The 25,368-nt window shown below is 45.0% G+C and overlaps 1 protein-coding gene across 10 annotated transcripts in view; it reads left to right on the top strand.

Moving 5' to 3' along the window:
• The window catches only part of dpp6a (dipeptidyl-peptidase 6a), a 1,430,988-nt gene that overhangs the window by 1,345,175 nt on the left and 60,445 nt on the right, over window positions 1-25,368 (top strand). For all 10 annotated transcript variants that reach the window (XM_059639738.1, XM_059639748.1, XM_059639745.1 and 7 more), the window contains one exon: window positions 4,977-5,024. In XM_059639738.1, coding sequence (XP_059495721.1) covers window positions 4,977-5,024 — 48 coding nt within the window. The remainder of the gene's footprint in view (window positions 1-4,976; window positions 5,025-25,368) is intronic.

Raw genomic sequence — 25,368 nt, 5'->3', positions numbered from 1 at the left:
ATGTTATAATGATTAAAAAGTATTGATGCAGAGATAATGGGAACTGCAGATGCTGGAGAATCCGGGATAACAAAGTGTGAAGCTGGATGAACACAGCGGGCCAAGCAGCATCTCAGGAGCACAAAAGCTGACATTTCGGGCCTAGAACTGGTTGAAGCAATCCAGATAACAAAGTGTGAAGCTGGATGAACACAGCAGGCCAAGCAGCATCTCAGGAGCACAAAAGCTTTGTCCTCCTAAGATGGTGCTTGGCCTGCTGTGTTCATCCAGCTTCACACATTGTTATCTTAGATTCCCCAGCATCTGCAGTTCCCATTATCACTGAAGCAATCCAGAGTAGGGTTCAGGCATCACACTCTTAAAATACAAGTGAGGCCATTCAGGAATGAAATTAGGAAGTACCTTTATGCACATGCATGATAATGGAAATTTGAAACTCCAGGCTAGGGTTTAATGGTCACGCTAGTGTGTCCGTCCACGAGCTGAAGAGCTGGTGCCAGTCCCCCTGTGGCTATTCATCACAACCTTTGCATAACTAAAATCCAGTCAGGCACTTAAGTGGTCAGTGCTCCCGGGTCCTGCAGGGTGGGAGTGCTTCCTCTGTGCATTGTCGACGGGTCAAAGGCTGGTGGAGCTCTCCTCTCCTGGTAGCACCACCAGGAGGACCTCGCTAGTGGGGCAAGGGCACCAGGGCCAATCAGTCAGTCCCCTGCTTATCATGGAGTCGGGGTGGTTGGGGTGGAAGGTGTCAGTAAGGTGGGGTGTTGCAGGGAGCGTCAATTTAAAGGCCTTTCTGCGAGCAAGCTCCCCCATTCCGTTCCACCAGATGCCCGAAACAGAAAGAAACCCACCAGCCCACCTTAGTTTCAGGGTGTACACAGTGGCTCGCCCGCATGGACTGAACCTCCCCACATCCCCTCCCACCCCAGGTCCAGTGGTTAAGGTCCTTAATTGCCCACTTAAGGATCTCTGTTGGCCTCTGAATATGACATGAAAAAAAACAAGAAGAGTTCCTCTTAAAATAGGACCATCTAGCTTACAGAACATCAAGTGTCATTTGAGCCATCAATCCAGCTGATTGAGGCATGACAAGATAAAAAATTGCACTCCACTCTGCAATTGTCTTAAACTGCATATCTAGCTGCCAGCATGGCCAAGAAGCGAGGGGAGTAAAAATTTATTCAGCCGAATCGGAATTTTCTTTCATTTGTTTGTGGGATGTGGGAGCTCTGGCAAAGCCAACATTTGTTTCCCTTGTTTCCCTTCACTGGTTTCCCTTGGGAAGAGAAGATGAAAAAGCCACATTCTTAAAGTGCAGATTCCAGGATTGTGACCCCGTAATGGTGAAAGAGCGACAAAATAGTTCTGAGTCAGGACGGTGTGTGGTTGGAGGGGATCTTCTGGGTGGTAGACTTCTAGTGTGTCAACGCTGTACTTGTCAACCTTGTCCTCCCAGGTATTCGCGGTGAGGGGTTTGCAAGGTCCTGCCAAACAAGGCTTGATGATTTGCTGTAGCATACCTTGTAAACATTACACACTGCTGATACTGTGCATTAGTGGCGGACGGAGTGAGGTTTTAATGTCAATGGTATGATACCAGTCAAGCAGGCTACTTTATCCTGGATGGTCTCAAGTTTCTTGAGTGTTACTGCACCTCCTAAGCCCTTTAAACAGCTTTTAAATCTTTTCCCTCTTACCTTAAACCTATGCCCTTCAGTTTTGTACTCGCCCCACCCTGGGGAAAAGATCTTGACTTTTCACCCTATCCATGCCTCTCATGATTTATAAACCTCTGTAAGGTCACCCCTCAGCCTCCGGCACTCCAGGGAAAACAGCCCCAGGCTAGTCAGCCTCTCCCTATAGCTCAGACCCTCCAGCCCTGGCAACATCCTTGTAAATCTCTTCTGAATCCTTTCAAGTTTCAAATCAGTGCTTGAGGTCATCATTGACACACTGTCCCAGAGTAATTATCAGGAATATGCTCTGCTTGTCCATATTGTGAGTTTTACCAAAAAAGACAGTGTGCATTGGCACAGCTCACCTTGTGTGAAGGCCAGAATAAACATGCTTGCTCTATACGAATGAATATAGAGCTGGCCTGACACGGATGGTCTTATTTACCTTATTGTATGACCTAATTTGCTTCGTAAACAGGTGGTTTTAATTTGAGATTGCATTTCAACACCAAGGTTCTTCATACCGATATCTCCCTCCTTTCAAAGTCTACCACTACTGGATGTGAGTTTGCTCGCTGAGCTGGAAGGTTCATGTTCAGACGTTTTGTCGCCATTCTAGGTAACATCATCAGTGAGCCTCCAGTGAAGTGCTGGTGTTATGCCCTGCTTTCTATTTTTCTGCCTAGGTTTCCTTGGGTTGGCGATGTCATTTCCTGCATTGGTGATGTCATTTCGTGTTCTTTTTCTCAGAGGATGGTAGATGGGCTCCAAATCAATGTGTTTGTTGATGGAGTTCCAGTTGGAATGCCATGCTTCTGTCATCACTAAACAAAACCAATTAGAGGAAACTTGCAAGACCATCAATAATACCCTTTACTGGCATAACATTCACAAAAGAGGAGGAAAACAACAACAAACTGCCATTCCTAGATGTCACAGTAGAGCGAACAGCCAATGGGGAACTTCAAACCAGCGTCTACAGGAAAACAACACATACGGACCAAATACTGAACTACAGGAGCAACCATCCCAACACCCACAAACGAAGCTGCATTAGAACATTATTCCAACGAGCCACCACACACTGCAGCACAGAGGAACTACGAAGAGCAGAGGAAAATCACCTATACAGCGTATTCAAAAAGAATGGGTACCCTATGAACACAGTCCGCCGATTTCTCAGCAATAAACCCAAACAAACAGACAAAACCTGCCCAGAAACCATAAATGGAAATGGAGTATGTCAAATGCTCATTTCTGAAATGCTTCCCTTCAGTTGCACAAAATAAGATCTGGACAGTATCAGGCTTGGGCTGACAAGTGGCAAGTAATATTCGCACTGCACAAATGCCAGGCAATGACCATCTCCCATAAGTGACATTCTAATCACCAGCACTTGACATTCAATAGTGTTACCATCACTGAATCCTCCACTATCAACATCCTGGGGTAACCAATGACCAGAAACTCAACTGGACTCACCACATAAAGACAGGAGCTGATCAGAGGCTAGGAATACTGCATCCAGTAACTCACCTCCTGACTTCCCAAAGCCTGTCCACTATCTACTAGGCACAAGTCAGGAGTGTGGTGGAATATTAAACAAGAAAGCCGAAGAACTGTGGATGTTCTGAAGAAGGGTCACTGGAACCAAAACATTAACTCTGCTGGCTCTCCACAGGTACTGCCAGATCTACTGAGATTTTCCAGCAATTTCTGATTTTGTTTGTGATGTAATACACCCCACTTGCCTGGATGAGTGCAGCTCCAACAACGCTCAAGAAGCTTGACGCCTTCCAGGACAAAGCAGCCCGCTTAATTGGCACCACATCCACAAGCATCCACTCCCTCCACCACCGATGCTCAGTGGGAGCAGTGTGTACCATCTACAAGATGCACTGTGGAAATTCACCAAAGACATTTAGACAGCACCTTCCAAGCCCATGACCACTTCCATCTAGAAGGACAAGGGCAGTGGATACATGGGAACACCACCATCTTCAAGATCCCCTCCAAACCACTGAACACTGTGACTTGGAAATGTATTGCCCTTCCTTCATTATTATTGCGTCAAACTCCTGGAATTCCCCCCTCACCTCCCTAATCTACAGCACATAGACTGCAATGGTTTAAGAAGGTAGCTCACCATCACCTTCTCAAGGGTCACTAGGGACAGGCAATAAATGCTGGCCAGTCAGCAATGCCCATGTCCCACAGTTGAATTAAAACTAAGCAGCAAAATGATGTTTTCTAATCTGAGTAGGGTGTTGCAGTCTGAGGTTTAGGTCATCTCCCAGTCACTCAAGTTAGCCCACATTAGCCACAGCCCTCTTCAACGCTGGCACCACCTCACTGCCCAAAGCTAATTCCACATGCAGGAATGACTCCGAGGCACTTAAATTGGGTTGTTAGCATTTAAAAGTGCAGGGAGTGTGTAAGATTTTCCTTTGTCCACTTTTTTGATGGAGCTCAAACAATTTGAAATTGTGAAGTGATTGCCTCTGTGAAAACATTCTACATTAATGTCAATATGAAATACTCGTGTGACATCATTTCAAGGTCAAGAGACTGTGCTCTCTCCAAGTCCTCCCACTGTTCAAAATGAGTTGCAATTCTTTCCAATATTATCAAATCCTCTTTTACCAAAGAATGGGCCAAATACTGGCAAATGGGAGTAGATTAATATAGGATATCTGGTCTGAAAGTCTGCTGAACAGCTCTACGACTCTAATCATGCCAGCTCGGGACACTGTTTGGATGTAACTTTACCGAAATATGCAGAATTACATGAGTTCCACAATGTAGCAATCCCTGATGTGTTAGGGTTTGTATGAAGTTCAGATGGAATCTTACACAGACCATTCAACCCATCATGCCTGTGCCAGCTAGGCCAACTAAGCCTTCAGATGAGCAGCAGTAAGATTTACAAAATCTTGGAAGATAATCTGCCTGAAGAAATCAGAAGTATGATTCGTTTCTGTTGACAAATCATCAGGCCTTGAAAGTGTAATCAGCAGTTTATGCCACAGTTATTTAAAGACCCGGAAACAGTTTCTTTACCTTCATGTTGGGAAATAATTGTCAGTCAAACTATGGTTTTAATTGTGGTATTTGTAATTATCATTAAACACACATACACACCAGATAAAATATTTGCCCCATTATCTGTGTGCCCAAGACAACAAATTGAGCCACTCAATCTCATACATACCTATCCTGAGCCAGCCCTATTTAACTCCATGTTTCTTTTTTCTCTCTTCCATACATCTGACCTATCAACTGTCTTCTTTTTCTCCTCAGGTCCAAGAGTCCCAAGGGTCACAGTTCACAGCACCAGTGATCATCAAAGTAAGTAGCCTCCTCTTACCTCCACTGTCGACTTTACAGACCACTTGATTCCCCAGCTCTGCCTCCCAACCAGTCAAGGTGTCAACTTGAATTCTGTGGTGCTAATCAGTCATTGTGTGCCCCTCTCATGTTCCCCTGCTTTTTCTAGGACTGTAAATGCTTGGTTTCCATGGTGAACACTTGCTCACCGTGATTTTGATGGTTTGATTGAATCTGAGGATTTATCCCCGGAGGGCACCAATATTATCAGCAGCTACAGCATGATGTACCCTCATGGATAGTAAATGATGGAAAGTGTATATATTATAACAAGCGAACATGGAATTCACTACCCCAGAATACAATGGAGGCAGAATTAATCGACAGTTTCAAATAAGAAATAGATATGTTTTTGATGAAAAGTGGCATAAGGGGCTATGGGGAGCAGAAAACAAGGTGGAATTGAGTCTGGGGTAAGATCAGTCATGATCATGTTATGATGTGGAGGTGCCGGTGTTGAACTGGGGTGGAGAAAGTCAGAAGTCACAAGACACCAGATTATAGTCCAACAGGATTATGTGAAAACGCAAGCTTTAGAAGCGCAGCTCCTTCCTCAAGTGAAGTGGCAATTTGTAGTGTCAATAGTAGCCAAGGTTTCTGACTTTGTCCACCCCCGTCCAATACCAGCACTTCCATATCATGGCTAACACTGATACCACAAACTCTCACATCACCTGACAAAGGAGCAGCGCTACGAAAGCTTGTGAGTTCAAATAGGCCTGTTGGACTACAACCCTGTGCCATATGACCTCTGACTATGATCATGTTAATTAGTGGGGTGGGATCAAAGGGCTGTATTCCCTGCTCCCACTCCCAGTTCCTACATTCTTGCAACTGATTCCTGGAATGTTAGAGGAGAGACTGGGGCAACTGGGTCTGTATTCACTGGAGTTTAAAAAAATGAGAGGAAAACTCATTGGATCCTGATGGAGATGGACAGTCCGAATGCAGGGATAATGTTTTCCAGGGGATCCAGAAGAAGGGGTTATGGTGTTAGATGACAAAGTAGGCCATTTCAGACCTCGGAGAAATCACTCCACTCAGCAGGAGGTCAACCTGTGAAATTTTTGATGGAAGAAGGCCGAGAGTCACTAAATACATTTAAGAGAGAAAATGATGGATTCTCAATACTATACTAAATGCATAAGAGAAATGGGGAGGAAACAGGAATATGAGATAGGGAATCAGCCATGATCATGTTGAATGATAGAGCAGGCTTGAAGGGCTTACCGGCAACTTTTTTAATGTTTCTATTTGGAAATGGGCATGAATGTATTATTCTAAGGAGTGGTACTGACACAGCATTCAACAACATGTCTTTGTATCATGAGGATGGGAAAAACAAAAGAAATCAGTGTGAACTGATGGAAATTCAGCAAGACCAAGGTTGGAATCCTACTTCTGTCTTCCTTCAGAAATGCTATTGAGACTGATACTACTCTTCACAGCTTACTCTAAGTGCAGCCCAAAAATGTTCTGAAATGCGGACATGTGGTTAATGAGAATGTGGCAGTGAACTTAAATTGCCAAATTCAAACAAATTTTAACCGGAACAGGAGATGCAACAGCACCACAGTCATACTAAGGCAGGGCTTGTTCAATAAGGCATCAATTTGAGCAATTGTTTTCTCTATAATTCTTACAGTTTTTGCATTTCTTTTCACTGCTCACCCCACTAGGAGGTGCTGAATCAGGCTGTGGTATGGTTTAGTGCCCTGCCAGAGATCCTGTCATGACAGCTGCTCTGAGTCTGAGCCTCAACAGCAAACGCAGTAGAATAGGACACTGTGCATGGGACAGGATGGAATACAAACCCAATTCTCCTTTTAACTGTAGATACCTCCTGGCACTGTTGCTGGCTCTCAGTTGGAATTGAGATCCCTGCCACTTTCTGTCTAATCCCACTCCTAAAGACACTGTGGCCAGTTGTGCTGCCTCAACTCCTACCATGAATAATATCAACAAATTTAATACCGACCAAGGATGCCATCTCGGCTTTGAATGCTTGATGCCACACAAGGTAATGTTTTCGTCAAAGAAGCAAGACTTGTCTGCATTTCATAGAATCCCTACAGTGTGAGCCATTTGACCCCCAGGAGTCCACACCAACTTTCTGAACAGCATCCCACCTAAACCAAGCAACCCCACCCTATCAGAATAGAGGTAAACCCACTTTTCCCATGGCTAACCCACCTGGTCTGCACACCTCTGTACATTAGGGGTAATGTAGTGTGGCCAATTCACCTAACCTGCATATCTTTGGAGGGTGGCAGGAAACTGGAGCACCCGGAGGAAACCGGAGCACCTGGAGGAAACCGGAGCACCCGGAGGAAACTCCCGTAGTCACAAGGAGAATGCGCATACTCCACACAGTCATCTGAGGGTGGAATCGAACCAGGGTCCCTGACATTGTGAGCCAGCTGTGCTGACCACTGAGCCACTCTGCTGTCCATTTCTGATATTATTGACGTCAGCTTTGGTTCAGGTGGTTACAAAGATCTAGACTGATAGTCAAGTGCAGTATGAAGGGAGAGCTGCACTGTAGAAGGTGCTATTTTAACAGATTCAGCAATTTTAAGTGTGCGATTTGATATTGTTTTGAAGCAGGGTTGGAGATGTGGGCTGTACTTCTAACATGCAGTAGTTAAAAGTCAACCATGATGCTTGGATCAGGAGATCTAGAGCTGAAAATCAGAGCTGACGTGAGAGTGCCATTGAGGCAGTAATTGACCAAGTGTGGCATCAAGGAGCCCTAGAAAAATTGAAGTCTTTAAGAATCAGGGTAACTAGCTGGTGTCAAAAATGATCCAAGCGATCTAATGACCATGAGCTCAAATTCCAGCTTCTCAGTGCTTTGCGTACAGTAGTTGGGACATCAAGCTGAGGTTATACAGTACGCAGTGAGGCGCCTTCTAGAGTACTGTGTGCAGCTCTGATAGCCCTGTTATAGGAAGGATGTTATAAAACTGGAGAGTGTTCAAAAAAGATTTGCGAAGATGTTGCCAGGAATGAAGTGTTTGAGACATAAAAATAGACTGGGACTTCTTTTACTGGAGCATAGGAGGTTGAGGGATGACCTCATTGAGGTTTATAAAGTCATGAGGGGCATAGATAGGTCTTTTTCCTTTGATGAGGGAGTTCAAAATTAGGGGACATATTTTGAAGGTGAAAGGAAAAATATTTACAAGGACCTGAGGGGCAACTTTTTCACACAGAGGGTGGATCTTTGTGTGGAATGAGCTGCCAGAGGAAATGGTGGATGCAGGTACAGTTACAGCATTTAAAAGGCACTTGGATAAGTTTATGAATAGGAAGAGTTTGGAGGTATGTGGGCCAAGTGCAGGCAGATGGGACGAGTTCAGTTTGGGAACATGGTAGGCGCAGACTGATTGGACTGAAGGTTCTGTTTCCATGCCTCATGACTCTATGAATCTCTAATTTGTTGAATAGAGGACAGAGAAACAGAAAACAAAAAATAATTATAAAAGCAGTAACTCTGCCTTAAAGCCCATTTGATATGTTAACTGGCCCTGTAGCTCAGGAAGGATGTGCTCGCATTGAGTGGGATCCAGAGGAATTTTACTGGAATGACCCGAGAGGTAAAGGGCTTTGAGGCTCTGGATCTGTACTCTATGGAGGTTAGAGGATGAGGCAGGAAACTGGAGCACCCGGAGGAAACCGGAGCACCCGGAGGAAACCCCCGCAGTCACAAGGAGAATGCACATACTCCACACAGTCTTCCGAGGGTGGAATCGAACCAGGGTCCCTGACGTTGTGAGCCAGCTGTGCTGACCACTGAGCCACTGTGCTGCCCATTTCTGATATTATTGACGTCAGCTTTGGTTCAGGTGGTTACAAAGATCTAGACTGATAGTCAAGTGTAGTATGAAGGGAGAGCTGTACTGTAGAAGGTGCTATTTTAACAGATTGAGAATTATAGAATACTGAGAGGCTTAGATAGACTGGATGTGGAGAAGATGTTTCCACTAGTAGGAGAGATGAGGACCTGAGAGCACAGCCTCAGAATGAAGGGACAGCCCTTTAGAACTGAGATAAGCAGGAATTTCTTCAGCCAGAGGAAGATGAATCTGTTGAACTCATTGCTGCAGAGGGCCAAGTCGTGGATGTGTACTTAAGGCAGAGCTAGATAGGTTCTTGATTGGTAAAGGGATCAAGGGTTACAGAGAAAGGCAGGAGAATAGGGTTGGAAATATACCAGATATGATTGAATGGTGAAGCAGATTCAATGGGCTGAATGGCCTAATTCTGCTCCTATTTCTTATGTTCCTGTGGTCTTATCCTGATCTAATTTGAAATTACTTACAGGGAGATGCTGATGTAGTGGTAAAGTCACTGGACTAGTAATCCACAAGTCCAGATTAATTTTCTAAGGACATGGGTTTGTATCCTGCCATGGCAGGTTATGAAATTTGAATCCAGTAGATATGTGGGATAGAAAGCTAGCTCACCACACGACCACTGTAGATTTTTGTAAAATCTCAACTGGTTCACTAATGTCCCTAGTGGCCCACACGTGACTCCAGACCCATAACAAAGAGGTTGATCTGGAATGGGAGATTAATGCTGGCCTATCCAGTGATACCTTCATTTTATGATTTTTCTTTTAAATTAAGAAGACATTCCTTTGTAAGCACAACTGAGGAAAAGGTCCAGCTTATCCTGGGGGCAGATAAAGATAGATGTTTAATGCAGCCTCCATTCTCAAATCCTAAGAACTAATACAAAGAAACTGTTTTTGCTGTTTTGCTCAGATGCGGTCATGAATAAATCATTCAGCTTCCAATGAAAATGGATGAAATTATGCGTGCAATATTAATGCTGTCATAACAATGAATATTTTCAGACAGCCCTATGAAATTTTTGCACTGTGACTAAGGTTAATGCAGCAGAGCCAATTTCATGCAAAGATATTGAGTAGCAATCCTGCATAGTGTGATTTCACCTAAAGGTCAGTGAAGACATTTGGATTCTATGTGCCGCTTACCGTTTTACTCTATTTTTTCATAGGGAGCAAGCCCATAAAGACCTGGACAATTTCAAAATTGCCTAGAACTTCACAAGTGGGCAAGTTTGATATTAGTTGAAGCATTGACAAGCATGCTGTGAAGGGAGTTAATTTAGATTGTTTTCTTAAAAGGGGGAAAGGGACGTTTATAAAAGGTATCCAAATTTGTATATTTTCTTTATTCATTCACATGATGTGGGCATCACTAGTGAGGCCATCCCTGATTGCCCCAAGAGCAGTTACGAATCATCCACGTTGCTGTGGGTCTGGAATCTCATGTAGACCAGACCAGATAAGGGTGGTGGATTTCTTTCCCGAAAAGGCATTAGTTATGTTTTTCCCAACAATCAACAATGGATCTCCAGTCATCATTAGACTCTTAATTCCAGTTTTTTTTTGTTTTGAAACTGAATTTAAATTCCACCATCTGCCATGGTGAGATTCACACCTCAGAATATTATCTGCATCACTGGATTAACAGTGATAACACTACCAGGCCATTACTTCCCCATGAAGGGTTTAGGGAGAGGTCGAGAGCAACCATTTCTGTTGGCAGGAAGTCTCAAGAAATCGAGGGCACGTACTTCCTGGGACTGGCAAAAACATCACTCACGCCAACAAGTGGTTACAATCTAGAATGCACTTGCTGAAAACCCAGAGAGAAGAAAACAGTAAAAACAAACACATTGACACTTGGAAGTGAACATACTGGAGTTGCGTTTTGAAATATACAAGACGAGTCGGACCGGTATGCGTGATTGACGTCGGTGATGTGTGAAGTTGGCGAAGACGGTTTGAAGAGTGGCTTTCAAATGGAATTGGATAAGCACTTGAAGACAGAAGAAGGTTTTTCAGGCCTTGGCAGAAAGTGTGGGAAGTGTGAGTAGATAAATTCCTCATTCAGCATGGTATCCCACTCTCAGCTGGCCACTGGTCTCCTTCTTTGATGTAATGTTTGCTGTTTCGTTGTAGAGAAAATGTTAGAGTCCATTATTCAGGAAGCGATAGAAAAGCTTGATGTAATCAAACAGAATCATGAAAAGGAAATCAAGTTTGATAAATTTGCTTTGAGTTCCCGGTAACGGAGTTGATAAAGGAGAACTGGTAGATTTTGGTGAGTTTGGATTCAGAGAAGGCAGGTAGAAAAGGTGCCACATAAAAGGGCATTGCACCAATGGGGAGCTGACAGAATTGGGAGTAATGTCAAAGCGTGGATAGAGGATTGATTAACACACAGAAGACGGGGAATCTGGAAGAATGGGTCTTTTGAAGGTTGCAGGAACATAACTGGTGCAGTGCCACAAGGAATCATAGAACATAGAACATTACAGCACAGTACAGGCCCTTCGGCCCTCGATGTTGTTCCGACCTGTCATACCGATCTGAAGCCCATCTAACCTACACTATTCCATGCACGTCCATATGCTTGTCCAATGACGACTTAAACGTACATAAAGTTGGCGAATCTGCTACCGTTGCAGGCAAAGCATTCCATTCCCTTACTACTCTCTGAGTAAAGAAACTACCTCTGACATCTGTCCTGTATCTTTCACCCCTCAATTTAAAGCTATGTACCCTTGCGCTCGCCATCACCATCCTAGGAAAAAGGCTCTCCCTATCCATCCTATCTAACCCTCTGATTAGTTTATATGTCTCAATTAAGTCACTTCTCAACCTTCTTCTCTCTGATGAAAACAGCCTCAAGTCCCTCAGCCTTTCCTCGTAAGACCTTCCCTCCATACCAGGCAACATCTTAGTAGATCTCCTCTGCACCCTTTCCAAAGCTTCCACATCCTTCTTATAATGCGGTGACCAGAACTGTACATAATACTCCAAGTGTGGCTGCACCAGAGTTTTGTACAACTGCAGCATAACCTCTTGGTTCCGGAACTCGATCCCTCTATTAATAAAAGCTAAAACACTGTATGCCTTCTTAACAGCCCTGTCAACCTGGGTAGCAACTTTCAAGGATCCGTGTACATGGACACCGAGATCTCTCTGCTCATCTACACTACTAAGAATCTTACCATTAGCCCTGTACTTTGCTTTCCGGTTACTCCTACCAAAGTGCATCATCTCACACTTGTCTGCATTAAACTCCATTTGCCACCTCTCAGCCCAGCTCTGCAGCTGATCTATGTCTCTCTGCAACCTACAGCATCCTTCATCACTATCCACAACTCCACTGACCTTAGTGTTGTCTGCAAATTTACTAACCCATCCTTGTACGCCCTCATCCAGGTAATTTATAAAAATGACAAACAGCAGTGGACCCAACACCGACCCTTGCGGTACACCACTAGTAACTGGTCTCCCGGATGAACATTTCCCATCATCTACCACCCTCTGTCTTCTTTCAGCAAGCCAATTTCCGATCCAAACTGCTATATCTCCCCCAGTTCCATTTCTCCGCATTTTGTACAATAGCCTACTGTGGGGAGCCTTATCAAACGCCTTGCTAAAATCCATATACACCACATCAACCTGTTTACTCTCATCCACCTGTTTGGTCACCTTCTCAAAGAACTCTCAAAGAATCAGCTGTGCCATCAATTGTTTACCATCAATATCAATGATTTCGAGAAGGGGGCAGAGCGTAAGGTATTCAAATTTACTGATGATACAAAAATATCGTGCTAAATAGAAATAAATGCAAATTTGCAAGGGCATACAGATCGGTCGAGTGAGTGGACAATATTTTGCAGCTGGGGGCCACTTTGTAGGAAAGTGTGAGGCATGCACTTTGGTGGGAAGAATGTGAAGGCATCAAAACTACAGCATGGAGTGACCTGGGATGTTGTTGAGTATGAAATGTTAGCATCAGTAAGAAGGCAAACGGAATTTTAACCTTTATTGCTGGAGGTTGGAGAAGGGGGAAATGGGGTATGGTGCTAGAGTTTACACATAGAAAATTGTTCTTACAACCATACAGTGTTTTGTGATGAGGCGCTGCCTGGAGCATTATGTGCAGTTTTGGTCCCTGTGTTAGGAAGGAATGTTCAAAAGAGATTCATTAGCCTGATTCCTGGGACGAAGGGATTGACTTACCAAGGACGGCTGAACAGGTTAGGCTTTTATTTGTGAAAGTTTGAAAGTATGAAAGGATGAGGGATAATCTTATTGAAGCATTCAAGATTATGCAGGGCATTATGGGGTTGGGGGTGGAAGGGTGTGGAGGTGGTAGGCATTATGCAGATGTTTCCACCATTTGGAGAAGATCAAACCACAGGACATAGTTACATGTAAAATTCAGTGGGTAGTGAATGCCTGGAGTGCTCTATCCCAGTGAGGGTGCCTCACTGGATGTATTTGAGGAGGGGGTAGGCAGATTTCAGAAGCATGGGCGAGTTGAGGGCTATGAGGAGTTGAGGGCTGGGGCAGAACAACCATGCTGTTATAGATTGACAGAACAGACATGATCTGCTGAATGGCCTAGTCCTATTCATCATGTCCTTATGTCATCATTCTATAGGTCTAAGATTCCCAGGAATCAGAGTTAATCATGAGTCACTCTGGATCGGAACGTTGAATTTTCTTTCCTGAAGCATGTTAGTTGGGCTTTTGCAATAATTGAACAGCATTATGATCACTATTAGCTGTAAGGAGCTCAATTAATTCTCTAAGATGGATTTACGCAAGTGTTCAGGGATGTGTAGATTAGGTGGGTTATAGGGGCGTGGGTTTGGATGGGATTGTCTGAGGGTTGGTATGGACTTGTTGGGCCGAAGAGCCTGTTCCCACTCTGCAGGGATTCTACGATCTCTCCAAGATAACCAGCACACGACAAATTTTTACTTTTCTCACTGCAGACAGTAACAAACCAGAAGCTCTCAATACATAGTTGGACTCAACCCAAACCAAACAAGCTGAGTTTACTGAAATGTAACGCAAGAAGAGTTACTATATGATCAGAGTGGGAATAAAATTCCTCTCATTTGTAATCAAGCAAATTGGCAATACCGTGTCCTAGTATTAGCTGTAAAGTCAGTCAAGTTTCAAATTGCAATAAAGCTGCAGCAAAGAAAATGTTAAATCCCAAAGTTAATGAACTGACTGAGCATCTACAGAACACAACCAGATTCCTAATAGATGCAAAAAATGAGGGAAAACTCTGAAAAAAATCTGTTATTATAGTACCCCAGTGAGCAAAGCAAATTTTCTACTCTGTTTATGAAGTGAATATGTTACAGATACCAGTGAAACATGTGTCTAGGTGGAAAACACTCAGTATGCACAGGAGTTATGTAAAGAAGACACAAAAATGGCACAGGTTTTGTTTTTAAACTTTTAGTGCTGCAAGTAGTGTTTTGCCTCTGAAACGGGATCTGCATGCTGGGTGCACAGTTCTCATGCTGCAGCGGAGAACATTTTGCTGAGAGTGTTAAGCATTTGTGGAAGATTGCTACGCTGGAAGCACAGGCTAGGTAGATCATGATGTCAATTGGCAGGCGATGCAAATAGCACACCAGTGGCACTATTCTCAAGTACACATTCCAGCTAACACTCTTCCTTAGGCTCCATAACTGAACCAGTGTTCGGAAATGAATGCCAGAGTCAGACAGGAAGGTAAGGCAGTTTATGTTTCTCCCTGTATAAGAACTTACCTCATGCAGCAAGCAGTCCTCTTGTTTTCAGTGGTGGGTGTGTGGAGGGAACACGAGCCAGAAAGAAACACATAAATTCGGGCATTGGCTCTAGCACTTCCTGCGGTTACAGGGGAAGGTGCCCGGTGTGGTGGGGTTGGAGGGGAGTGTGGAGCGGACAAGGGAGTTGCGGAGAGAGTGGTCTCCAGCACATCCCTCAGCTTCCTGGACCTCTCAGTCTCCATCTCAGGTAACTAGCTAGAAACTGATGTCCATTTCAAGCCCACTGACTCCCACAACTAGAACATAGAACATAGAACATTACAGCACAATACAGGCCCTTCGGCCCTCGATGTTGTTCCGACTTGTCATATCGATCTCAAGCCCAAATAACCTACACTATTCCATGTACGTCCATATGCTTGTCCAATGATGACTTAAATGTACTTAAAGTTGGCGAATCTACTACCGTTGCAGGCAAAGCGTTCCATTCCCTTACTACTCTCTGAGTGAAGAAACTACCTCTGACATCTGTCCTACATCTTTCACCCCTCAATTTAAAGCTATGCCCCGTCATGCTCGCCATCACCATCCTAGGAAAAAGGCTCTCCCTATCCACCCTCCCTAACCCTCTGATTATTTTATATGTTTCAATTAAGTCACCTCTCAACCTTCTTCTCTCTAATGAAAACAGCCTCAAGTCCCTCAGCCTTTCCTCGTAAGACCTTCCCTCCATACCAAGCAACATCCTAGTAAATCTCCTCTGCACCCTTTCCAAAGCTTCCACATCCTTCTTATAATGCGGTGACCAGAACTGTACACAATACTCCAAGTGCAGCCGCACCAGAGTTTTGTACAGCTGCAGCATAACCTCTTGGTTCCAGAACTCGATCCCTCTATTAACAAAAGCTAAAACACTGTATGCCTTCTTAACAGCCCTGTCTACCTGGGTGGCAACTTTCAAGGATCTGTGTACATGGACACCGAGATCTCTCTGCTCATCTACACTACCAATTATCTTACCATTAGCCCTGTACTTTGCCTTCCGGTTACTCCTACCAAAGTGCAACACCTCACACTAGTCTGCATTAAACTCCATTTGCCACCTCTCAGCCCAGTTCTGCAGCTTTTCTATGTCTCTCTGCAACCTACAGCATCCTCCCTCACTATCCACAACTCCACCAACCTTAGTGTTGTCTGAAAATTTACTAACCCATCCTTCTACGCCCTCATCCAGGTCATTTATAAAAATGCCAAACAGCAGCGGACCCAACACCGACCCTTGCAGTACACCACTAGTAACTGGTCTCCCGGATGAACATTTCCCATCAACTACCACCCTCTGTCTTCTTTCAGCAAGCCAATTTCTGATCCAAACTGCTATATCTCCCACAATCCCATTCTAGAATAGAAACTACGAAGAAACATTCTAGAAACTACCTAGAATATACCTCGTCCTACCCACTCTCCTGCAAAATTTTCATCCCCTATTCCCAATTGCTCCGCCTCCACTGCATCCGCTCCCAGGATGAGGCATTCCACTCCCGAACATCCCAGATGTTCATGTTCTTCAAAGACCGCAACTTTCCCCCCTCAGTGGTCGAGAACGACCTTGACTGTGTCTCCCGCATTTCCTGCAACACATCCCTCACAAACCACCACCAGCACATCCGCCCAAAGAGGATCCCCCTCATTCTCAGATAACACCCCACCAACCTCCGGATACAACGCACCATCCTCCGACACTTCCGCCATCTACAATCCGACCCCACCACACAAGACATTTTTCCATCCCCACCCTTGTCTGCCTTCTGGAGAGACCACTCTCGCCGTGACTCCCTTGTCCGATCCACACTGCCCTCCAACCCCACCACACCCAGCACCTTCCCCTGCAACCGCAGGCAGTGTTACACTTGCCCCCACACCTCCTCTCTCACCCCCATCCCGGGCCCCAAGATGACTTTCCATATTAAGCAGATGTTCACTTGCACATCTGCCAATGTGGCGTACTGTATCCATTGCACCCGGTGTGGCTTCCTCTACATTGGGGAAACCAAGCGGAGGCTTGGGGCCCGCTTTGCAGAACACCTCCGCTCAGTTCGCAATAAACAACTGCACCTCCCAGTCGCAAACCATTTTAACTCCCCCTCCCATTCTTTAGATGATACGTCCATCATGGGCCTCCTGCAGTGCCACAAGGATGCCACCCGAAGGTTGCAGGAACAGCAACTCATATTCTGCTTGGGAACCCTGCAGCCCAGTGGTATCAATGTGGACTTCACAAGCTTCAAAATCTTTCCTTCCCCCACTGCATCCCAAAACCAGCCCAGCCTGTCTCCGCTTCCCTAACCTGTTCTTCCTCTCACCCATCCCTTCCTCGCACCTCAAGCCGCACCTCCATTTCCTACCTACCAACCTCACCCTGCCTCCTTGACCTGTCCATCTTCCCTGGACTGACCTATCCCCTCCTCACCTATACTCTCGTCTCCACCTATCTTCTTTTCTCTCCATCTTCGGTCCGCCTCCCCCCTCATCCTATTTATTCCAGAGGTCTCTCCCCATCCCCGTCTCTGATGAAAGGTCTAGACCCGACACGTCAGCTTTTGTGCTCCTGAGATGCTGCTGGGCCTGCTGTGTTCATCCAGCTCCACACTTTATTATCTTGGATTCTCCAGCATCTGCAGTTCCCATTATCACTGAACGGATGGTATGTTACCTACGGGTGCCAGGTTCCATGATGTCTCGGGTCGCATCTTCAAGATCCTTAAGGGGGAGGGTAAGCAACCAGCAGTCATGGTACACATCGGTGCTAATGACACAGAGAGAAAAAGGACTGAGAATGTGAAAAACGAGTACAGGGAGTTAGGTTGGAAGCTGAAGTCCAGGACAAACAGGGTAGTTATCTCTGGATTACTCCCAGTGCCACGTGATAATGAGGTAGGAAATAGGGAGAGAGTGCATCTAAACACGTGGCTTTAGGGCTTGTGTAGGAGGGAGGGCTTCCATTATGTGGATAACTGGAGCACATTCTGGGGAAGGTGGGACCTGTACAGTAAGGCCGAGTTGCACCTGAACCAGAAGGGCACAAATATCCAGGAGGGAGGTTTGTTAGGGCTGTTTGGGATGGTTTAAACTGGATTGGCAGGGGCTGGGGAACCAAATCTGTAATTCAGAGGATGAGGTATTCAGCCTTCCAACAGACACAACAGGGAATGAGGTTGTTAATTAGATTAGGTTCCCTACAGTGTGGAAACAGGCCCTTCGGCCCAACAAGTCCACACCACCCCTTGATATATCCCACCCAGACCCATCCCCCTATAACCCACACACCCCTGAACACTACGGGCAATTTAGCATGGCCGATCGACCTAGCCTGCACATCTTCGGACTCTGGGAGGAAACCGGAGCAAACCCACACAGACACAGGGAGAATGTGCAAACTCCGCACAGACAGTCGCCCGAGGCTGGAATCGAACCCGGATCTCTGATGCTGTGAGGCTGCAGTGCTAACCACTGAGCGACCGTGCCACCCGAATAACAGAATGCAGTTGATGGAGTGTAATTGTGTACACTGAGACAGTTTGAGGTGTGTATACTTCAATGCTGGAAGTATAGGAAATAAAGCGGATGAATTTAGAGCATGAGTCAGCACTTGGAATTACGTTGTTTTGGCCATTACAGCAACTTGGGTAGCTCAGGGAGAGGAATGGTTGTTGGAAGTTCCAGAATTTAGACGCTTTAAAATAAATAGGGAAGGTGGGAAAAGAGTTGGGGGAGTGGCATTGCTAGTTGGGGCGAGTATAGCAGCTACTGAAAGGCAGTTTGAGAATGATATGTCTACAGAATCAGTTTGGGTTGAGGTCAGGAACAAGAAAGGAGCAGTCACCTTGTTGGGATTTTTTACAGACCCGCTAATAGTTGCAGAGAAGTAGAGGAGCGGATTGGGAGGCAGATACTGGAAAGGTGCAAAAGTCACAGTTTTATGGTCATGGGTGACCTCAACTTTCCAAATATTGATTGGAAACATTTTAGTTGTAACAGTTTAGATGGAGCAGATTTTGTCCAGTGTGTTTAGGAAGGATTCCTGACACAGTATGTAGATAGACCAACACGAGGAGAGGCCACTTTGGATTTGGTGCTTGACAATGAACTGGGCCAAGTGTTAGACCTGTTGGTAGGAGAGTATTTTGGCAGTAGCGATCATAACTCTGTTTCTTTCACGATAGTCATGGATAAGGATAGGTACGTACGGCAGGGTAAAGTTTACAATTAAGGGAAGGGTAATGACAATTCAATTAGACAAGAACTGGGTAACATAAACTGGGAACAGATGCTCTCAGGGAAGAGAACCACAGAAATGTGGAGATTGTTTAAGGAATGCATACTGCATGTTCTCGATATGTTTGTACCGAGCAGGCAGGGAAGATGCGGTCGAGTGAGGGAGCCATGATTCTCGAGAGAGGTTGAATGACTGGTTAAGAGGAAGAAGGAGGCTTATGTAATATTTAGGAAAAGAGGAACAGAAAATGCTCCAGAGGGATACAAGTTAGCCAGGAAGGAGCTGAAGAAAGAGTTGACGAGAGCTATAAGGGGTCATGAGAAAACCTTGGCAGATAGGCTTTTTACACATAGGTGCAGAACAAGAGAATGACTAGAGAAAGGGTAGAGCTGATCAAGGATTGTAAAGGGAATTTGTGCATGGAGCCTAAAGAGATAAGAGAGATCCTTAATGAATACTTTTCTTCGGTATTCACAACTGAGAGGGACCTAGTTGTAGAGGAGGTAGGCTAAGAGGAGGTTGATGTTAGTAAGGAAGATGTGCTAGGAATTCTGAGGAAGTTGAGAATAGATAAGTTCCCCAGGCCTGATGGATTTATCCAAGGATTCTATGGGAAGCGAGGGACGAGATCCCAGGGCTTTTGGTGATGATCTTTTCGTCCTCACTGTCCATGGGTGTAGTGCCATAAGATTGGAAAAAGGCAAATGTCATTCCTTTTTTAACGGAGTACAGTGTGTGTTAACAGGGTTAATTACACGGAGTGCAGTGTGTGTGTACAGGGTTAATTACACTGACTGCAGTGAGTGTGTACAGGGCTAATTACACGGAGTGCAGCGTGTGTGTACAGGGCTAATTACACGGAGGGCAGTGTGTGTGTCAGGGTTAACTACACGGAGGGCGGTGTGTGTGTACAGGGTTAATGACACGGAGTGCAGTGTGTGTGTACAGGGTTACTTACACCCAGGGTAGTGTGTCCATTCAGGGATAATTACATTGCGTGCAGTGTGTGTGTACAGGACTAATTACAGGGAGTGCAGTGTGTGTGTCAGGGTTAACTACACGGAGTGCAGTGTGTGTGTCAGAGTTAACTACACGGAGTGCAGTGTGTGTGTCAGGGTTAACTACACAGAGGGCGGTATGTGTATACAGGGTTAATGACACGGAGTGCAGTGTGTGTGTACAGGGTTAATTACACCCAGGGCAGTGTGTCCATTCAGGGATAATTACATGGGGTGCAGCGTGTATGTACAGGACTAATTGTATGGAGTGCAGTGTGTGTGTACACGTTTAATTGGGGTGGCACGGTGGCTCAGTGGTTAGCACTGCAGCCTCACAGCACCAGGGACCCGGGTTCGATTCCCACCTCAGGTGACTCTCTGTGTGGAGTTTGCACATTCTCCCTGTATCTGCTTGGGTTTCCTCCGGGTGCTGCGGTTTCCTCGCACAGTCCAAAGATGTGCAGGCTAGTTGGATCGGCCATGCTAAATTGCCCGTAGTGTTCAGGGGTGTCTGGGTTAATAGGGGGATGGGTCTGGGTGGGATGCTTCAAGGGGCAGTGTGGACTTGTTGGGCAGAAGGGCCTGTTTCCACACTGTGGGGAATCTAATCTAATCTAATTACACTGAGTGCAGTGTTTGTGTACAGGGTCACTTACATGATGTGCATTCTCTGTGTGTACAGAGTTAATTACTTGGAGTGCAGTTTGTGTGTACATGATTTTTTACATGGAGTGCAGTTTGAGTGTACAGGGTTAATTACATGGATTGCAGTGTGTGTGTACAGGAATAATTACACGGAATGTAGTGTGTGTGTACACGGTTACTTACACAATGTGCATTCTGTGTGTGTACAGGGTTAATTACATACAGTGCAGTGTGCCTGTACAGGGTTAATTACAGGGAGTGCAGTGTTTGTGTACAGGTTTAATTACATGGAGTGCAGTGTGTGTGTGCAGGGTTAATTACATGGAGTGCAGTGTGTGAGTACAGGGTTAATTACCTGGAGTTCAGTCTGTGTGTACAGGGTTACTTACACAGTGTGCATTCTGTGTGTGTACAGGGTAAATTACATCGAGTTCATGCTGTGCGTACAGGGCTAATTACACAGAGTGCAGTGTGTGTGTACAGAGTTAATGACACGGCGTGCAGTGTGTGTGTACAGGGTTAATGACACGGAGTGCAGTGTGTGTGTACAGGATTACTTACACACAGTGCAGTGTGAGTGTACAGGGTTAATTACACCAAGTGCAGTCTGTGTGTAGGGTTAACTACAGGGAGTGCAGTGTATGTGTTCCGGGTTAATTACATGGAGTACAGTCTGTGTGTACAGGGTTAATTACATGGAGCACAGTAGTGTGTGTGTACAGGGTTAACTACCACGGAATGTAGTATTTCTGTACAGGGTAAATTAAATGGAGTGATATGGGTGTGTAGAGGGTTAATTACACGGAGTGCGTTCTGTGTGTACAGCATTAATTACATGGTGTGCAGTGTTAATTACATGCAGTGCTGCGTCTGTGTGCAGGGCTAATTACACGGAGTGCATTGTGTTTGTACAGGTTTAATTACATTGAATGCAGTGTGTGGTTACAGGTTTAATTAGATTGGGTGCGGTGTTTTGTGCAGGGCTAATTACATGGAGTGCAGTCTGTGTGCACAGGGTTAGTTACAGGGAGTGCAGTGTGTGTCTATAGGGTTAATTACTTAGAGTGCAGTCTGTGCGTGTACAGGGATAATTACATGGCATGCAATGTCTGTGTACAGGGTTAATTACATGGACTGCAGTCTGTGTGTACAGGGTTAATTTCTTGGAGTGCAGTATTTTTGTAACGGGTTAATTACATGGGGTGCACTGTGTGTGTACAGGGCTAATTACAAGGGGTGTAGTTTGTGTGTACAGAGTTAATTACACAGAGTGCAGTCTGTGTGTACAGGGCTAATTACATACAGTGCAGTACGTGTGTGTGTGTAGGGTTAATTACACGCAGTGCTGTGTGTGTGTACAGGGCTAATTACACGGAGTGCAGTGTGTTTGTGCAGGTTTAATTATATTGCATGCAGTGTGTGGTTGCAGGTTTATTTAGACGGAGTGGACTCTGTGTGTGCAGGGTTAATTACATGGTGTGCAGTCTCTGTGTGTACAGGGTCCATTACATGGATTGCAGTGTGTATTTACAGGTTTAATTACTCGGAGTTCAGTGTGTGTGTGCAGGGTTAGTCAAATGGAGTGAAGAGTGTATGTGCAGGGTTAACTACACGAAGTGCAGTGTTTTTGTTCAAGGCTAATTATGTGGCGTGTTGTCTGGGTGTACAGGGTTAATTACATGGAATGCAGTCTGTGTGTACAGGTTTAATTACACGGGGTGTAGTGTATGCGTTCAGGGTTAACTACATGAAGTGCAGTGTTTTATGCAGGGCTATTTACATGGAGTGCAGTCTGTGTGTACAAGGTTAATTAAATGGAGTGTAGTGTGTGTGTACAGAGCTAATTACACAGAGTGAAGTGTGTGTGTTCATGGGTAACTACACAGAGTGCAGTGTTTTTGTGCCGCGCTAATTACATGGAGTGATATGTATATGTAGAGAATTAATTATAGTTTATACAGGTTTAATTACATTGAATGCAGTGTGTGGTTACAGGTTTAATTAGACAGGGTGCAATGCTTTTGCGCAGGGCTAATTACATGGAGTGCAGTCTGTGTGTACTGGGTTGGTTACAGGGAGTGCAGTGTGTGTCTATAGGGTTAATTAGATGGAGCGCAGTGTGTATGTACAGGGTTAATTACATGGCGTGCACTGTGTGTGTACAGAGTCAATTACACAGACTGCAGTGTGTTTGTACAAGATTAATTACTTGGAGTGCAGTCTGTGCATGTACAGGGTTAATTATATGGCATGCAGTCTGTGTGCACAGGGTTAATTACACAGAATGGAGTCTGTGTGTACAGGATTAATTACACAGAGTGCACTATGTCCGAATCAGAAACAGGAATTGCCTGGAAAGGTCCAACATGTGTGGAGAGGAATCAGAGTTAACCTTTTGGGTCCAATGACCCTTTCTCAGAACCCAGTGTGTGTGCAGTGTATCTGGATGGGTTATACAGAAAGAGTTTACTCAAGTTTTTTTCATGTAAAGAAGAGTAATGTCCAGTATTCACGCAGCAAGTTCTTACAGGGAGCAACGTAATAATAACCAGGCAATCTGATTTCCTTTTGATTAAGGGATAAATTTTGACCAGTGCAAATGAAGAACATGCCCACTCCTCAATATGGTGCCATAGGGTGTCTCGTGTCCTATTGAGAAAGCAATTGGGCCTAGACTTTCATCAACAAACAGGTGATCGAACAAATGCAGCATTCATGAAAATCGCCACCTGGTATCAGACTGGATTAAGTGTCCAAGTCTGCAGAGAAGGAACAAAAACAGAGATTACTGGTAAAGCTCAGCAAGTGTGGTGGCACCTGTGAAGAATAAAATCACCATTAACGTTTCAGGTTCCGAGGAAGGGTCACCGGACCTGAAACGTTAACTCTGCTGCTGGACCTGCCGAGCTTTTCCAGCAACTTGTGTTTTTTTCCTGATTGACAACATCCACAGTCCTTTCGCTTTCTGCTGAGAAGAAATTAAATCAGTGACCTTTAGACTCAGTGCACAATGTAACTACCTCATGAGAACCATGACTGACACCAAAGATAATCATTGGAAGAGAATGATTACTTGGATCGTTTGGGTAGTTGTACTCATAGTCATACTCCTCACCGTCCACAACCCTGAACCCTTCCCCTGCTGTTCCAGACCTGTTCAGATAATGTGTAGGATTGGGATGGATAAACTGAGATCACAGCAGCGTATTACATGATGGTAGAAAGGGAAATGAGCCATTAGCACCAATGAGATATCAGGGGAGTGCAGCACCCTCAACATTTCTAGCTGTTGCTTTTCAGAAGCAATTTGCTGTGGGAATCAAGCTCTTGGCTTCCAACAGCAGTTTGCAATAGGAATGCTCATAGATCCAGCCCTTGATTTCCTGGAGGAATCTCAGAGAAATCTATAAAATTCTGAAAGGACTGACATGGTAGATGCAGAAAGGACGTTCCTGATGGCAGAAGAGTCCAGAACCAGGGGATGATTAAAGAGACCAGGTGGGACATTTACGACTGAAATGAGGAGACATTTCTTTACCCAGATGGTAGTGCATGTGTGGAATTCTCTACCACAGAGAGAAATTAATTCTGCAATGTTGTATGGTTTCAAGAAGGAGTTAGATAGAACACTTGGGCTAAAGTGTTCATAGGAGCTGGGGGAAAGGCTGGAACAGGCTGTGGAGTTGCATGACCAGCCATGATCATAATGTATGGCAGAACAGGCCAGAAGGGCAGAATAGCCTCCTCCTGCTACATTTTCTGTACTTCCATGTTTCCATAAGATGTGGACAGTAACAGGGGAGAGAGGGAGGTTGTGAAGGGGGGAAGGGATGCTGTATGGGGGAGGCAGGTAGTAGTGAGGAGCAGGGAGTCTGTGATGGAGGGAGGAGGAAGACGTTGTGGTCCCTTCTCCCCATCTGCCCAGAATAATTTTCCCCTTAACCACATCACCAGACTCCATCATTACCCAATTCTCTGCCCCACTTCATCTCTCAATTCCCCCTCATTCTCCCTCATCCTCATTCCGCTCAATGAAACTCCATTTCCGTTCTTTGCTGCTTTTCTGCAAATATGCAGCTCCTTTGCACATGTCATTGGAATTCTACTTGATGATGTCAGGCCTGCCTGAAAATGTATGGAATGAGTCTGCGTAAAATCTGTGCAATGTTCTGGAATTCTGTGTGCACATATTGCCAATGTCAGAATACACCGGCTAATCTATTTGTTTTTGTAATCACTTGCTGCATCTGCAATGAGTGTAGTAATGTTTTACAGTTCAAGCACAAAGATGCCCAGAACCCTCTGCTTCTCAGAGCTCCAGTTATAGTTGAATTTGGTGTTTTTTTAACAGCCTGAAATGTTTCATTGATGTGGCACACCTTGTGAAAGAGCAGAGGAGAAAATGGGAGTGAGACTTTGGGGAGATTTGAACATATCTCACACTTGAAATGTTAGAGGCCATAGCAAGGGGCCAAATAGCTTACTCTGGCTCCAGATTCTGAGATGAGAATATCCTAAGAGGTACTACACAGATGTGTCAGTCTTGCTCATGGGGAAACCGGTGACTTGTTTGCATTTGGTGTTTGAAGCAAGCACATTGGCTGCTCAATAAAGTGACAAGATTTTTCCAAAAATGTCAGCAGGGACCACCTCTCTGCAGGGGTCAGCAAGGCTGCAGGCACTTAATTACTCCAAGGGATTTCTTGTAAATCAGTGGTTTAGCACAAACATCAGCTTCCACCTTTCCCTTCTGGAGCCTTTCCCTGTCCACAAG

This window comes from Stegostoma tigrinum, chromosome 2 (genome assembly GCF_030684315.1).
Source record: "Stegostoma tigrinum isolate sSteTig4 chromosome 2, sSteTig4.hap1, whole genome shotgun sequence".
NCBI lineage: Eukaryota > Metazoa > Chordata > Chondrichthyes > Orectolobiformes > Stegostomatidae > Stegostoma > Stegostoma tigrinum.
This window is presented reverse-complemented; position numbering and strand designations above follow the sequence as displayed.